Source organism: Uloborus diversus, chromosome 6 (genome assembly GCF_026930045.1).
Source record: "Uloborus diversus isolate 005 chromosome 6, Udiv.v.3.1, whole genome shotgun sequence".
Classification (NCBI taxonomy): Eukaryota; Metazoa; Arthropoda; class Arachnida; order Araneae; family Uloboridae; genus Uloborus; species Uloborus diversus.
Window position 1 is genome coordinate 74,905,708 of NC_072736.1, and position 17,270 is coordinate 74,922,977.

Genomic DNA, 17,270 nt, shown 5'->3' on the forward strand with positions numbered 1-17,270 from the left:
AACTCTGTTCCTCATAGCCAGACTGACGCTAGTCCAAAATTTGCGATTTTCTGTTTACCAGTGCATTGTATGTAGAATCCGCATCGAGCCATGTGAACTTAATTCTAAAAAAAAATCCTTTGCAATTATTTATCAGTGTTAAAAAAGCGCGCGTCCCATCTTTTGCATGTGCCAGACAATCTTTTTTCCTCTCTCCTGTGAAGTAGCGATTATGTGACTTAGTTTTTCTGACTCCGAGGTACAGAAATGTTCTTTTATTTCTCGAGAAATTCTTTAAAATGTAAAGTTTTTCAAGTGATTCAGTTTTTTTTTTTTTTTTTTTTTGTCCGCTACTTTATATGATGTGTTTTGCAGCAGTTTTAGGGTCAATCATTGATAGTTGTTTGTGGTTGTAATAAGTTTTAAAAGAAACTTTGGTAATCACTTCTCTACTCAAAAGCTTCCTATGGCCGTGCGTCTGCACCAGCATTACAGCTGTATTTGATGAGTTGCTCGAAAACACCTGTTACCCAGTTGAATTCGAACGGGTCAGGTGTCAGGCTATTTCATTTATTCTTCTATTGTAGCCGAGACGATTTGAAACGTGTTTCATGCGGATAATTTTAGCTCTTATTCTTTGATTCCGAGTCTTTGCTTTTTATCCTTTGTTTACAACGAACTGGTTAGGTTAATCTTTGTGTTTCTGTGTTTTGTTTTATCTCTCGGAAAGAAGAAATTATGGTATGTAGTATTAATATAGTTTGTTTACAACTAACTGGTTCATCTTACTTAGTGTTGCTGTGTTTTGTTTACCTGTCTAAAAGAAGATATCATTGTAATATTGAGTTAAACATTTTTAAAGTTTTTGATTTTGTGTTCCATACGAATTCCTAAATCACAAATTATTTAATCGACATTATTTTACTAAAAGTAACTTGCCTGAAAATTCTCCCGGTATGTGAGTAAAGACAAGATTTGAACGTTATATCTTCTATACGTATAATAAAACAAGATGTTTGTGTGTGTGTGTGTGTTTGTGGCGCGCATCCTGGGAAAATGGTAAGGCCTAGAAAGATGAAATTTGGTACACAGGTGCAGTTTTTGCTGAAAAAGTGCACCTCGGGCTCCGATTTTTGATATTTTAATTAGAAAAAAAGTTATTTAATGTTTTATGTTATTTTTAGCACTTTTTAGCACTTTTGACCTCACAGATCCTGAACCAATCACGCCAGACGGATATTTTTTGTACTATTGTGTAGGAAATTTAATTTTAAATATGATGAATGAAAAGATTTTGAAAATAGAGCAATTTTTGTATTTTTTATAGATTTTTGAAAAAACCTTTATTTTACATTTTTTTCTGGGTTTAGTTTTTTTCGAAACCCATCCTGCGACAAGTATTAAACCCTCAGTTCTAAAATTTTAGTTGGTAATAGTAAAAATATTCCGCCCCCTTCAGAAGAAAAAAGTTTTGAAAAATACGCAATAGTTTTTTTTTTACAATTTTTTTAATGGCAGAACACAACGCGAGCTGTTCGCTTGCCGGCTGAATTCCGAGCTTACCTCATCACGTGATCCAACTGAAATCGTTTGCCTTCTCTTCACCTTTTTTTTTTTTTGCAAGCTCTACTTTTTGAACACTACGGGGAACATAGAGCCTTTATTTTCGAGGGCTATTTTGATTAAATAAATAAAGCTCGCGATTTTTTGCATGATCTTCGTTTCTGTTACGAATTGGCGGTTAGGTTAGGTAGATACAGAGATAGAGGTTGAGTGGACAAAAAATGTTTTTGTTTTCGAATTAATACTAATATAAATAAAAAAAGATTGTACTGTCAGGAGGTAGATATGCGCAGATCGTATAGATTGATAGATAGACAAATATAGAGTTCGATATAGCAGATAGATAGCAAGAAAGAGGCATGCCCGTCATTTAAGGAATTTCAACAGGGTGTCAGTGCCCCCCCCCCCCCCACACACACACACCATGACTTTGAAAAAACAATGCTTTCACATAAAAGTGGAAGTGCTTTTTGTTATTTTTCGACAAAATTTGCATGAAGAGTACGTCGTTTGTGTCTCCCCCTCCTTTAAAAATATTCCAAACGACGGAACTGGAGATAGATCTAGAAAATATTTTATTCAAACTACTAATGATATACATAGATATAGATTGATTGATACCGCCACGAAATTTGTTTAAGCAGTCGCCGAAGGCGGCAACATCGGTGTAAAAAGGCGAATGATAATATTGAGAAAAAAAGAGAAAAACATTGATTAATACCGTCGCTAAATTGTCTAAGCAGCCGCCGAAGGCGGCAACTCTGGCGCAAAAAGGCAAATGGCGTAAAAAGGCGGACCAGCTGGTCGCCGCAGGCGGCTAGTACATATATAAATAAATATTTACTAGTGATAATAAACAGTCTGATTTTCTTCCGCAATGGCGTGAATTTTTAGTTCCTTTTATTAGTTTTTTTTCCTTAGGGAAACATTACAGTAATATGTTCGAATAAAATAAGACGTTAAAAACGGTCAAAGTAAGCTCCATTTCGTGAGAAAAAGCATCTAAAGGGGAAAAAAAGTTATTTAAAAAATTGTGTTTTTAAAAACTATCGTAAATAAGAATTTGAGACTTATAGGAAAGTGTGTGTGTCGGTCTGTTTGTCTGTTCTTCCTAACTTTTTTGGATTCAATCAAAAATCGATTCAAACAGATTATTCTCATTCAAAAAACTTTTGCTAAGCACACTTACGACAACACAATGCTGTGTTTCATTTTTTAATTTCAACAAATTTTGCTTTACTTTGAGTTGTTAAAAACTTTTTTGATTTTGAATATAGATTACATATTTAAAAAAATCGGTTTTATTTTTGCATCTCACCTTTTCGATAGATATCAAAATGCATCCGTTTATAGCGAAGTCGAAGGGACAAAATAAAAATTTTGTTATAACAGTTATTTCGTTATAAGAAGTTTAATAATGCACAATGAAACGTGAAGCAGAATTGAAGCTTTCATGTCATTCGCTATATGCGGCTTCGCTGTAAAACGGGTGCGACTAAAAGCCTTTTTTTCTTTACCTTTGTTCTTCACTGCAGTGAAAAAGGATTGGGATCATTTGAAACTCCAAAATACTGTTTTAACTTTTTTCAAAACGTTTTGCTAATTGTATATATCTAATACTTGGCAAAGAGAAAATATCAACACTTTAGTTATGTTCACATAACACAAACAGTTACAATATGTGATGCAAAACTTATGTAAAGATGATTCAAGTCTAGGTGGAATACTGAGCGTGAAACAAAATAAATGAATAAACATAGATAAAAAATTGATACTTTCAAGCAGAACTAAATTACGAGAAATATCATTTGATTAACTGTGACTTGAACAATTGGTGTTGCGTCAAAGCTCGCATTACGTCAAGGCCTTATTTTCAAACATTTTAACAGCATAGCATAACTTATTCAATCACTTTCAGGACTACAAGGCATAATTCATCATGATTAACTTTATTTGTTTTGAATAATAGTTCTTCAGATCTACTAAATGGATACCACACAACGGGTAATTTATAGTTCTGTAATCTATATACGCCATGAAAATAGCTTGCAACTTATATACATAGATATATAACAAATAAATACCTTTGTGCAAGAAAATTAAATAAATAAAACCAACGTTTAGATGCACAAAAATTGCAAATTACTGCAGATTCGTGTTTCGGTGTTACAAGGAACACCTTTTTCGATGCAAAGAAGTGTGAGCTTTTGGATGAAAAGTCATCCGAGCTTCATCCAAAAACTCACACTTCTTTGCATTGAAAAAGGTATTCCTTGTAACACCAAAACACGTGTCTGCAGTAATTTGCAATTTCTGTGCATCTAAACGTTGGTTTCATTCATTTAATATGAATATATATTTTTTCATACTATTTCAAAAATCATGTATTTTTATGTAACCTAAATAATTTCTTAAGTCCTTAAAATCTTTTTGAAATGATGCATGAAATAAAGCGATTTTAATTTTAAAAATATCCTATTTAAGTTATAAAAAAGTGCAATTTTTTAATTAAAAAAATCCCAAACACTGCCTCTTCCCCCCCCCCCCCCCCACCCGCCTCCCAGGTCCAGGTACGACCTTCCTATACAAGTATATTCTGATTTATGACGTTATCAATTCCAACTGTCCAAGATCCAAATATAAAATAGTACACATGTGCAGTCATGGGAAAAAAAGAAAAACGAAGCATTGTTTCGTATTTTGAAACTATTTACGCTAAGGATGCATAAAATGTCAAATTTACTTGAACAATAATTAACTTCATAAAATTTCATAATTAAAGTTTGTAATGGGCTCGTCTTCGTGTTACACTGAGCATAAACTTAAAAAACTTCATTTAGAACCCACTCCCCCCCCCCTTTTTATTACTCTCTCAAACTATGTTAAAATAGTAATATTGTATCGAAATTTAACTTGCCTATATCAAATTTTATTTTAGTTGATTCAACCGTTGACTTACAATTAAAGTAAATAAAATCTACCTTATAATGTTTCTTGAAAAATAGTAATTCATTTCTTAATTAATTACAAAATTAATTTTTAAAAAATAATCTGAAAACATATTATATTTTGATGAAAAATTAATTAAAAAATATTCAGAAGTTTTAATGCTTTGCTTAAAAATTAATTTTACTGCCGTTTACGCTGCCTTAACTTTGACTTAGTAACCAATGGCTGTGTAAAATAAAAGAATGGCAGTTGATTTCACGAGAGATTTTTTATCAACTTTCGAATGCTAAAACACTATATACAGAAGAGTACGTGTAATATAAATTGTAACATATTTTATATCAATTGAGGAGTAATTTATCAAAGGGAACATATCCACTTTTTAGAAAAATTCATTTTGTGACATTTTCTTAATCTCTCAGATGACCTTTATCAAATCACTTACTTTCAAGAAGTCCAAACGTGGAAAAACCGTAATTTATTTATGGGTAAAGTGTGGCTTTTTGATCAAAAGATAACAAATCCGTCCTCTGCACGTTTTATTTTGAACAAAAGGGGACATATCCTGGAAGAATCTGTAGTACTAAGGCTTTTAGATCCAAAGGAACACATGTCCAAAACCCTCAAATTTTAATCCACTACTTTCAGGTTCATGTACTTCGAGAAGAGAGTATGAGAAGGTGAAATATTAGAGTTTTGATGAAATTTAAATTTTCAACATTTCAGGTTTTCGTTAAAAAGGGCACATATCCAAAATTCAGAATCAGCTCAAACCATGGTTTATTGCTGCTGCGATTTTTGAGTTCTTCGTGAAAAGTGTCTTTAAAGATTTTCTTTATTAAGCTTTTGATGTTACTAAATGGAAGCTTAGGATTGGTTCTCTGAAGAACCGATGCTCCCTTTTTGGCCAAAAAATCTGCCATCTCATTACCTTGGATTCCACAGTGGGTCGGAATCCACTGAAGAACAACTGTCTTATTATTTCTGGCAAGCCGGTTAAGGAGCTTCAGACAATTATCGGTGGTTAAAGTTCGGGAGTGGCTAGGTGTATTGATAGCTTGGAGTGCTGCCTTTGAGTTCGTTAATACAACTGCTTTTGAAAAAGAGTCTAAATGTGGCTGGAACTGTGACAGGGCCTGGCAGATGGCAGCAATCTCGCCATCGAAAACTGATCTATGGTTGCCAATGGGGGTGTAAAAGGAAAAAAGTTCACAGTAAACACCAGCACCAGTATTAACACATCCATTCACTTTAGAGCCGTCAGTATATATTCTCAACCATTTCTCTCTGGGGTAACAGGATTCTATTGTTTCGAGAGCAAGAGCTCTTAACACTACATCATTTGTCTCCGCTTTGAACACATTCTTGATCAAATTAAGGCGAATGGAGAAACCTTTTTCAGAAATGGGGTTTATGGAGGGAGGAAATTGTTTAGTCTCATATTTTAAATCTAGTTTAGAAGAAATATCAGCTACTCCCTGGAGAAAACCTTTTTGTGATTTTAAGTTTCTCCCGCCGGCCAGAGAGTCCTGGTTCCACAGGGACAGACACCCAGGGATTCTAAGTATTCTTTCCCATAGGAGAACAGCTCTTTCTTCAAAGATCATCTTTAGAGGTCTATTATCAGTGCTGAGTAACATGCAGTCAATGGGTGTTGTCTTCACTGCTCCGGTAATCAGTCGTAGAGCCTGATTTTGAAAAGTCTCACACTGTTGAAGGACTTGCTCTGATCCTGTGATCAGCGGCTCACAGCAATAAGTAAGGATGGGTAGAATATAAGTTTTGTATGTAAAATTTAGCGTGTCTGTTGAACAACCCCATTTAGAACCCGCTAATATTTTTAGGAGATTAAGTCTTTTTATGGCACGTTGGGTGATGTCCTCCACATGGGACCCCCATGTAAGTTTTCTATCAAAACTGACGCCCAGGTATTTGAAGTTTTCAGTCAGTGGTATCTGACACCCTTTGTAGAAAATTTGTGGGTAAAAAGGTTGATGCGTCAATGAAAAAGACTCAACAAAAGTCTTATCAAGATTTACCTTCATATTATTCGAATCTGTGCTTATGCTATTTAAAGATACTAAAATCAACCAAAATTTTTTTAACTAAAACAAGATGTCAAAGATAGCCTGTAACCTTAACTGTCAAACCAAGGTTTCTTTAGGATTTTGCAAAGATGGATAACAGACTAAAGAAAACTTTTGAAAAAGATGTCGCCGGTTGTAGAAGAAGTTATACCTCGTACTAATTTTTAAGCAACGAAAAAGAATGTAGCACTTAAAAAAGAAAAAAAAATCGGCTGTGGTAAGGTTTTTTTTAATTTTTTTTTATTTTTTCACCTTTTGTGAAAATAAAAAACAAAACCCCAGGAATTTTAATTAATTACTTAAAATTTACTTTTATAATTAGTTTTTTCTATTGAAAACATGTTAAAGTTTTGCTAGATTACTTTCCTTTGCTTGGTCAACTTTGACCTTGAAATTAGCATTTTATGCTCTATGGCAGCTCTGTGTTTTGATAACCTTTTTTTTGTAAATATTTTTTGTTATATAGGACGGAATGCAATCAAATTTGGTACTCTGGTTTTTAATTTGAAAGCAAATAGCGTAGTAAAAAACAAGGGTTTCTGTTCAAAAATTCAAACTTTGTCTTTTTTTTTCACTTTGCACAATTAGGCCAGTGCCAATAATGTTTGAGACCAAAAAAATTTAGAACAGGATAAAACCAGTTCGAAAGGTAAGAAAATCTAATAACATTAATAGGAAAAATAAATTACGGGCGAGCTGAGTTCGGGAAGGGGGGTGTAGGGGGGTTTAAGGGGGGGGAAAACGGTTTATCACGATTTCCGGAAAAACTAAGAGTCCTATAGAAAAAAACTAAATTGCAAAGTTGTTGGTAATAAGAAGATCTACAACTTTTGCATTTGCACTTTTTTTCTATAACCTCAAAATATATGCGAAAAATTCAAAAAACCGACTTTTTGGTTTTTTATTTTTATCTCCCACAAAAAAAAATTTTTTTCACTAAATTTAATGAAAAGTTACCTAATTATGTCCCAAATACACTGTAATTTTTTGGATTTAAAATATTTATTTTTTCTCCTTATTTTGGTTCAGTAGTAAAAAAGCATCAGAATTTTCAATCAAAAATTCTCACGTCAAAATATCTGATTTTTTTAAAAAATCGGAGCAAGTTTTTTTCGTTGGAATCTCTACTTTTTGATGGTATAAAAAACAATATACAATACTATGGAAACTTTTCGCAAAAAATGAAGAAAATCAAAAAAACTCGAATTTGAAAAAAAAAAATCATCACTATGTAAAATTTTAAGCTATTTATTAAATAAACAGCAAACACAATAATTAACAGCAAACACAATTGGAAAACTGATTATTTTTCATAATATTCAAGGTTACACAGTTCGAAATTGCGGAAATTACTCATTTATCCCATCCTACAGTGTAGCTTGCTATTCGTAACTCCAAAAAACTATAGGGGACACTGCAGTCACCGTCTAATGGTGGAAGAGAAGGGTATAAAACAAATGCATGCTGTAGCTTGATTTTTAATTATTTCAATATATTTTTATTTTCAGTTTGTGTCAATGTAACATGAAAAATTTCATTTTTCGAGTAATTAAAGTGTACATTTTGATAAGGAGCTTAAAATTTTTACATAGTTATGACTTTTTTTTTTTTTTTTCAAATACGAGTTTTTTGATTTTCTTCATTTTTTGCGAAAATTTCTATAGTATTGTATATTGTTTTTTATACCATCAAAAAGTAGAGATTCCAACAAAAAAAACTTGCTACGATTTTTTAAAAAAATCAGATATTTTGACGTGAGATTTTTTGATTGAAAATTCTGATGATTTTTTACTACTGAATCAAAATAAGGAGAAAAAATAAATATTTTAAATCCAAAAAATTACAGTGTATTTGGGACATAATAAGGTAACTTTTCATTAAATTTAGTGAAAAAAATTTTTTTTTGTGGAAGATAAAAATAAAAAACCAAAAAGTCGGTTTTTTGAATTTTTCGCATATATTTTGAGGTTATAGAAAAAAAGTGCAAATGCAAAAGTTGTAGATCTTTTTATTACCAACAACTTTGCAATTTAGTTTTTTTCGATAGGACTCTTAGTTTTTCCGGAAATCGTGATAAACCGTTTTCCCCCCCTTAAACCCCCCTACACCCCCCTTCCCGAACTCAGTTCGCCCGTAATTTATTTTTCCTATTTATGTTATTAGATTTTCTTACCTTTCTAACTGGTTTTATCCTGTTCTAAATTTTTTCGACTTTTTACCATTTTCAAAGCTATTGGCACTGGTCTAAATGCCCTTCATCAAAATTTAGTTTAAACTACTTTTAAGAAGACTTTAGTCCTTTTCGATTGACGGTGTCCTTTCATCCGTAGTATGTATATTAGCCAAGAAATTAAGAGTTTCTGTTTTTTCCCGCGTATCTCTACATAAAACTTCAATATTCTTATACTCATATTTTTGAGCATCATTCAGGCTTTACATCTGAACTTGCTTTGTCATAATGAAGCCAGTAGTACTTTTAATTTAGTTGCTCCAGACATTGAACAGACATTGAGCAAGATAACTTCCAGTTTGCGAAGTAGCACTTTTTGTTATCTGATCTGAGGGACAAGAAGACATTTTTTTGATGTCACTCTATCCAGGCATTGTCTGGAGCTCTGGCAATTGCAATGGATGATCTTCAATCAATAAGACCTTGGGCATCTTCTTTCATATAGAAGACCTCTGATTAAATCATCCATACCGCGTGGGATAAAGAGACAAGGTCAGAGATGTCATAAGATAAATGCAGAAATTCTGCTCTTTGGCGGTGCTGCTATGGGAGCTAAAAATTTATCAGCAATCTTAAATGAGTAACAATAGTAATTAAATGCTGAAATGATGTTTTTTAATGATCATCCACGCCATAGGTAGCAATAAGATGTTGTATACGAAAACGGAGATAAACTTCAAAAGCTCAGAGGCAGCGATTGGGACTGAGAGGGGGGGGGGGCAAAAAAACACGGCAACTAAAAGCCATTGGAATTTTAACGGCAGCAAAAAAATGAAAGAAAAAAGGGGGAGGAGAACAAATTTTGTTAAGGCTGGTTTTGAGAGCATATGTGAGTGATAATTGATTATTTAAATCTAACAGTTTAACTCACGTTTTTCTTAAGATTTTGTTGAATTATGTACACAATAACTTACCAATGAAAATTAACTAAAAAGAATAAAATAAAAACTAATTATTAAACAAAAACAAAAAACCCAACTTCGTAACAACTAAAAAAACCAAAAAGAAAAAAATATATGCCCAGTAGTTTAGAATTTTATTAAGTATTATTGAATCACTATTCCATTGAAATAGTTTTATAATCATAATCGATACACACCTAAGACAAATCATAAATTCAAAAGCAGAATAGAAGGATCAACAGTCGGGGCCCATTCAAATTTTACGGGGTTCCTTGACTGATCAAAAAGGAATGAGCCCGACTGTTGATCCTTCTCTATTTTGCGTTTAAATTTATGATTTGTCTTTTGTGTGTATCGATTATAAAACTATTCCAATGATATAGTTATTCAGTAGTACTTAATAACGTTCTAAACTACTGGGATTGCTTTTTTTTTTTCTTTTTTTGTCTTTTTGGCTTTTACGCTGTCAGGTTTTTTGTTTTTATTTAATAATTATTTTTTATTTCACCATTTTTAGTTATTTAACAGTTTAAAGTTAGAAAAAAGAAATAAACAAAGATATAACATCAAAAAATGTTCTCTTAATTACAATATCTTGTCCTATTACGGGAGATTTGTGTTACAAGAATAAATCGCCATTTTCTTTTTTATTATCTTACTATTTCTACAGGAGCGGTTCCCACCATTATTGGATTTAGCCCAATTGTATTACGCAAATTTCATAAGCGTTAATCGTCTTATTTCTTAGTTTTCTCTTTGTTTCTCCTTTAGATTTTCAGTTATTTTCAGCGCATGAATTCTTGCCAAGTTTGAAAACTGATTTTTCTTTCGTTCTTTATCACACGTAACCTACGTTCTTTATCACACGTATATTTTACATTTTGTCATGCGCTAAGGGGAAAATCAACTTTTACTTTCTCTATGTAAAAAATGCTTTTTTTACTTTTTTCGGTTTCTATGTAAGGATTAATTAATATGAGAGCACATTTTTACAAAAAAAATAAATTTTGATACTTTTCCTCTAAGTACGAAGCCTTACGATGTTGGTCAATTTTGAGGCTATAGTGGTAAAATTCAAAGCATGTGTGGAACTTTAAAATATATTTAATTTTTAATATGATCACGTATGGTGTGTGATGTACACAAAAAGCCTATTTTTAAGTGATATTATATCAAATTTATCAAGTTTTTATTTTTGATAAAATTATTGTAACTTTTTCCAGTTTTTATGCAATAATGGTCAATTTCAAGGCGAGGGCGACCCCTCAAGATATTATTTTCTGTCGAAACCCTTTTGCATGGCTAAATATCTCTACAAAAGGCAACTTTTCCGCACTATTACTTAACGTTTAACAGATTTTGATTTTTTTTCACTCCACTCTACTGTACACATGATATTGTTGTAAAATTAACAGATTCTGTAAACGTTGTGTCATGATTTCCGTAGAAAGTCTGGCGTCAATATCTATTCATATTAGTAATAAACTATATCACACCAAAATATTCTGTAGAAGCGGAAAACCAAAAAAAAAAAAATAATTTGTCACATCTGAGACTTAAAAGTGCTTCCTTGTAAAAAGACTAGAAACGCTTTAAACAAATTTTATCGGACTATAATTTAACGAGTTTATTTACAATGGGGTCGTTTCCAAAATTTTAACAGTATTTTTTTCTGACAGATCATACATAGGATCTGACCATTTTTTAAATAATTTATATAAGTTTAATATTTTTAAAAAATTATTTAAATCTCTGCGCTTTTATTGTTTACACTTCTGTCGTGCGACATCACAAATGATGAAATGCCATTCAATGTTGCCATTCACAGAACAAAATATTTAATTCACATCTTTACTCACGTGTATTGGCAACGATATGGTTGATAGCAAGCGTAGAGCGCAATTTTAATTCGCTGCTTTATTATTATAACCTGGAACCGTGGTGGAAAGATGCGCCAAAATGCATCATTTGTGACGTCATAAAGACCACGCCTTGTTCGAAAAATCGGACATTTTAAAAAATTAATTTAAAAAACTGTTGGGAAAATGAAAGTATTTTCTGGGTCCATGTAATTTTTTTTTGCTCGTTCTATCCATTTCAATGACTAAAAGTAATACTTTTGACTGAAGGAAACCACCCCATTATGAGAGATGTATACGACGCCTGTGTACATTATTTAATGCAATAGGTTTATTTTTGTTAAGTCGTTGTCTCTTTTTCGTGCAAGACTGGCAAAGCACCAGAATGTCTTTAAGAGTAGGTGAACGTTTGCAGAAAAAAATGAGTTCCAAGTGCACACTCCTTGTTATAAAAGAACAAAAAAAAAAAAAAAAGAAAAAGAAAGAAAGGAAAGAATAAAAAAAAAAGGAAATATTTCTTTGGAATGTTTGCTACTTTTGCCTGTACGGTCTATAAATAGACACATTATCTACGTCAGCTAAAAACAATTGGGATTCTCCCAAAGCAGCTAGCATAGAACTAGATTTTTTTTGTATCCGTTCTGGGAGCTTAAACATTTTAACACATTTCCGTAGTTATTGTAATATCAAAGCCTACTATTAATTACGCGAAAGAGATATTTCCTTATTTCTTCAATTTGAATAGCTATAAGACATTATTTACGCTAAGCAGTATGTTTCTTAACTTATCTGTCTATTAGCTGTACCAGCACGGCTGTGCTCCTGCTTTAAATACTTAAAAAAATGCCTCATACATTCTTAATGAACTTAAGTTCATCATTCATAAAACACACCGCCAGCTCAGTTATTCCATCCGAGGACTGCTTTTAGCACTCATCTGCCCGTAATAGGAAGTAGTGGTGCGACATCGATGGCAAAACATCGATGTTTCAAAATTTCGTTGTAAAAAAATTAAACATCGATGGTATTGATACATCGACCAAAAAACATCGATGTTATAAAACATCGATCTTTTTATCAATATATAACATACATTTTTGAATGTACTACACTACAGATGATACACACATGATTATCTCAAACAAATGTTTCTTAGTAGATCAGTAAATTCTTCTGGCATTGCGTCAATTCGTTAAATTATAGCTATTATTTCAGAAATTTCTAAGCAGCCGAAGGATATATTGAAAATACAGAACCTTTCTCAAGTCTTGTATACAAGTTAATAAGAATAATTTTGTGACATCTTGATACTAAAATAATACAAAAAATGATAGTAAGATATGCAACGATTTATACAAACTAGTACATTGCTAAGAAAATATTTTCAAACTGAATAAAACTAAAATTAAATCTACATCAAAAATGAATCTAAGAAAAAATGTATCATAGCGTTTACCGTCAGTTGAATGATGAGACAAAGTTGTGCAAATTATACTATAAATACAGAATTAATTCTAACAACTATTTTTTAAGAAAAAAAAATGTGTTGTACCTTTAGTGCTACAACATAATTAAACACAAATTGTAAGTAAAAGGGGGACGAACTGTTGGGGAAAGCCGATAAGTGTTATAATCCCCAATATTTGGCAAGTCAATAGAAAAAAATAAATAAATCAGACAGTAGGAAGCTTTCCTGCTGCCGCTCCGTTTATGTTAATAATACTGTTCGACCACGGATTGTATGGAATTGGCAAACATCCAGTTAAGGCGACTCCATCTGAATGAGGGGAAAAATAAAAATTTTATGCGCTCATTTGAATGAGACTCTGCTTAATTTAGAGGCTAACATACATCTGCAAAATCTGACATCCCTGAAAACTAATAGATGCTTCCATTTCCGCGTGTAAACCGGATGTTTGCCTTTCCATACAATCCGTGGTTAGACAGTACCATTGAAAAAAATCCTGTTTATTTTGAATGCATTCATTACTCCGTTGAAGCGGAAATGGTTTTGGAAAATTTCAGATAATCTAAACACCGACAGCAGCCGATTTACTTTCTTTGATTTTTTTTCTATGTTATTTTCCAAGCAATGTGGATTCAGTATGTATCTCAGCCTATTTTGCATGTTTTTCAATCGATGTTGCTTTTCTGTGAGAAATTTTATTATAATTTTCAAAAAAAAAAAAAAAAAAAAAACATCAACATCGAAAAAATATCGAACCAAAAACATCGATGTTCCTAAAATATCGAAAGTAAAACATCGATGTTAAAAACATCGATGTTTAAACAAAAACATCGATGTCGCATCCCTAATAGGAAGTAACGGAGGCGGAAAACCTCTTAATGGAGCCAAGAGAGTCAAACGAACTGGTAGCTAATGTAGAACTAGCACACCAGACGAGTGACTTTTGATGAGTGCTAAAAAGTCCGAAACTGCAGTCCTCGGATGGAATAACTGAGCTGGCGGTGTGTTTTATGTATTTTGCATTAGCTCTGGCTTAGGGCGGTAACTTGCTGCAAGATAAAGTTCAACATTATTTTTTAAAATAATGCTTTAAATATTCTTAACGATTAAAAAAAAATCAGATGGGTGTTTAACTTACCCCATAATAAGGGGTATGTAGGTCACCCTTCCCCCCTTATTTAAATTTAAATCAAGCATATCAAAAAAAGGGGTAAGGAGGTTTTACTTGATAAAGTATGTAAATTTTTAGTATGAATTATTTATTTATTTATTTTTTTGTAAACACATCTACTTACGAGATATTTACTGTCTTTTAAATCTGTGTGACAGAAAATTTTTAAACAAAAAACAAAACTATTATATCTGTAAAATTTATTCAAAGCCTATAGATACATATTTTACTTTTAACATATAAAGGTGTATTCAACATGCATAATACAGTTGATAATAAGGTTGATTTTGATAAATTATCCAAAACTATAAGCTGAAAAAGAAATTGGAAACACTAAATGACACTGAGTCTATGTAAAGTTGGCCAAGGAAGAACCATTATCAACATTCAAGCTTGTTTTTAACCAACCCAAATTTAAGCTGCATACTAGCAAGCAATAACTATTTCGATCACATTCCAAGATGTGTTTTTAATTGTTGGGGTAAAATGCTTTGATTAACTGAAACTGACCATCTCTTTTTTAAGGAAGCTCAATGCAAGGTTTTCAAGATAAAAAGTCAGAGTCCAAAAGTCAGTTTCAATCGCCCGTCCCTTACACCGCCCATACTCGAAATAACTTAGAGATATAAAGTAAACACGTGTTCCAAAATTGAAAATTTACAGGTTGTTTTTATTTTAATAAATCAAATTTATTAAAATAAAAACAACCTGTATTTTTTTCCACATTGCATTTGTCTACAAAACCTGATCCCAGAAGTTAACTATATTTTGCTCGAACGTCAAGGCATAAAGACGCTCAAAAGACATTTGCATGACGGCGCCGATCAGGCTTCGCGCGGCCCTGTCACCAGCTTTAGCAGTTTTTGTAGCTGAACTATCGATTCCTACTAGATTATTATAGTTGTCTTTCACTAGTACAAATATTTAATCAGCGTTGCTTTTGATTTTGAAATCCTCATTATTATAGGGGGACCCATTTACCCCTTATAGCAAAAATGTACGGTGTGAGTGGAACCCTTTCTCTTAAACACGCATTAATATTATTTTATTAAAAAAATCTTGTTGCTGTATAAACTATACGTGAAAAATTAATAATCATAAAAAAATAATAGAAAACTAACATGGAAACACGTCTTTGAAAAATGTTGCTTGAACTCGCATTTTTTTTTTTTTTTTTTTTTTTTGACTGTGCTATGACCTAGAAAAAAATTTCACGAGACCCAAATCTATGCAAAACCAATCACTGTGATGAAATTTAACATGATAAGTGCAAAAAAGTTTGAAAACTTTATCGATATTTCAGTTATAGGGGAGTGACCCGTTTACCCCAGTGTCCCACCCCAACAAACACCCTATAAGCCTTTTTCCAATTGCTACTCATCATCCAAACTATTTGATAATATCTCTTGTAAAACTTAATGAAATGGCCTATATGGAGAAAAATCTAAATGTTAGTAATAAAACCCTGTAATTTTTCTCTTGGTTTTAGTTCTACAACATCTGCTGTACAGTGTTTCATTGAACAAAAGACTTTACAATACATAAATAAATATTATAATAATAGACGCAAAAAAAGTAATGATTCACCAATTTTGCAGCAATGATAGCAACCTCTAAATGTTATTAAATTTTTATTTTTAAGATGTGAATTTTCATTCCTCCAAAGAAACAAAATGAGAGGGTGCCTCATGAAAAAATAACACCTTAAAAAAAAGGCACGCACGGATGCACCCTATTACCCAATGTCTCTTATGTGAATGTTGATATTTACTGGCTAAATGTCGACATTTACCAGATTTTAGGTTTTAACATACAATAAAATATGTATAAAATATTTCAATAAAAACACCCGTAGTTTTTATAACATAAACACATATTCAGGCTTTAAATGCTACAAATACTAACAGTTAAGGAAAGTATGAAGCGACCGATTTATTAGCAACTTTTCTATCCTAAAAAAAGCGTTTACTCACTGTATATCTCTAAAATTCACAACTTCAATTTTATTGTAGAAATAGTTAATAGGTTTAGTTTAACTAGTTGATCCAGCCAACGTTGTTCTGCCATATAAATATTTTCTAGAGAATATTCTGATTGTTAATTAAAAAATAACGAAATCTTTGACAGAAAGAGGAACTAAGGGCTGTAGACGAGGATCATCTATAAAACCAAAAAATCATCAACCATTCATTTTCTCAATACAGTAATACACACATGCACAAAAAGACAAAATTTTTGTATCGTTCAAAATTTGGCACACACTGCTTTGTGGTATAAAACAAATGCAGAATAAAATGTCAAAGTCAGGCGACGCTCCACCAAAACGTCAAAAAACCCTCAATAATGGGGTCGTTTCCAAAATTTTGGAAATATTTTTTTCTGAAAGAGCATGCTTAAAAACATATAGGATCTGACCATTTTTTTGATAATTTGTTTAAGTTTGATATTTTCAAAAAGTTACTTTAATCGGTGCGCTTTTATTGTTTGCGCTTCTGCCGATGACATCACAAATGATGAAATGCCATCCAGTGTTGCCACTCACAGAGCAGAATATTTAATTCACATCTTTACTCACGTGTATTGGCAACGATAGGGTTGATAGCAAGCGTAGAGCGCAATTTTAATTCGCTTCTTGATTATCATAACGTGGAAACGCATCATTTGTGACGTCATAAAGGCCACATCTTGTTTGAAAAGTCGGACATTTTAAAAAATTAATTAAAAAATAACTGATGGGAAAACGAAAGTATTTTCTGGGTCCATGTTTTTTTTTTTTTTTTTTTTGCTAATTCTATCCGTTTCAGTGACTAAAAGTAGTACTTTTGACTGAAGGGAACAACCCCATTAAAAAAAAGTGTTGCCATCTTCTGTTTGCTTATGAATACAATGTTTGTCATTAATTTGAGCTAGGATTTTACAGTGATTTTCAACAATGGTTTTTACAATGATTTTCAAAAAAAAAAATGTTCTGGATAGGGACACCCTGACTACCTAACAGTACTTTACGACCTATTCTCATACCAACCAAAAAAAAAAAAAAAAATCATAAAAATCGGTCGAGC

The 17,270-nt window shown here is 32.1% G+C and overlaps 1 protein-coding gene across 2 annotated transcripts in view; it reads left to right on the plus strand.

Moving 5' to 3' along the window:
* LOC129224490 (uncharacterized protein ZK1073.1-like) overlaps positions 1–17,270 on the plus strand; it is a 122,978-nt gene that overhangs the window by 24,962 nt on the left and 80,746 nt on the right. Inside the window, exon 1 of one of the 2 annotated variants that reach the window (XM_054858951.1) lies at positions 571–720. The exons of the other annotated variant lie outside the window; for it this stretch is intronic. Within the exon in view, the coding sequence (XP_054714926.1) occupies positions 718–720 (3 nt within the window). The 5' untranslated portion in view covers positions 571–717. Of the gene's footprint in view, positions 1–570; positions 721–17,270 lie in introns of those variants that run through there. 2 annotated transcript variants of the gene reach the window in all.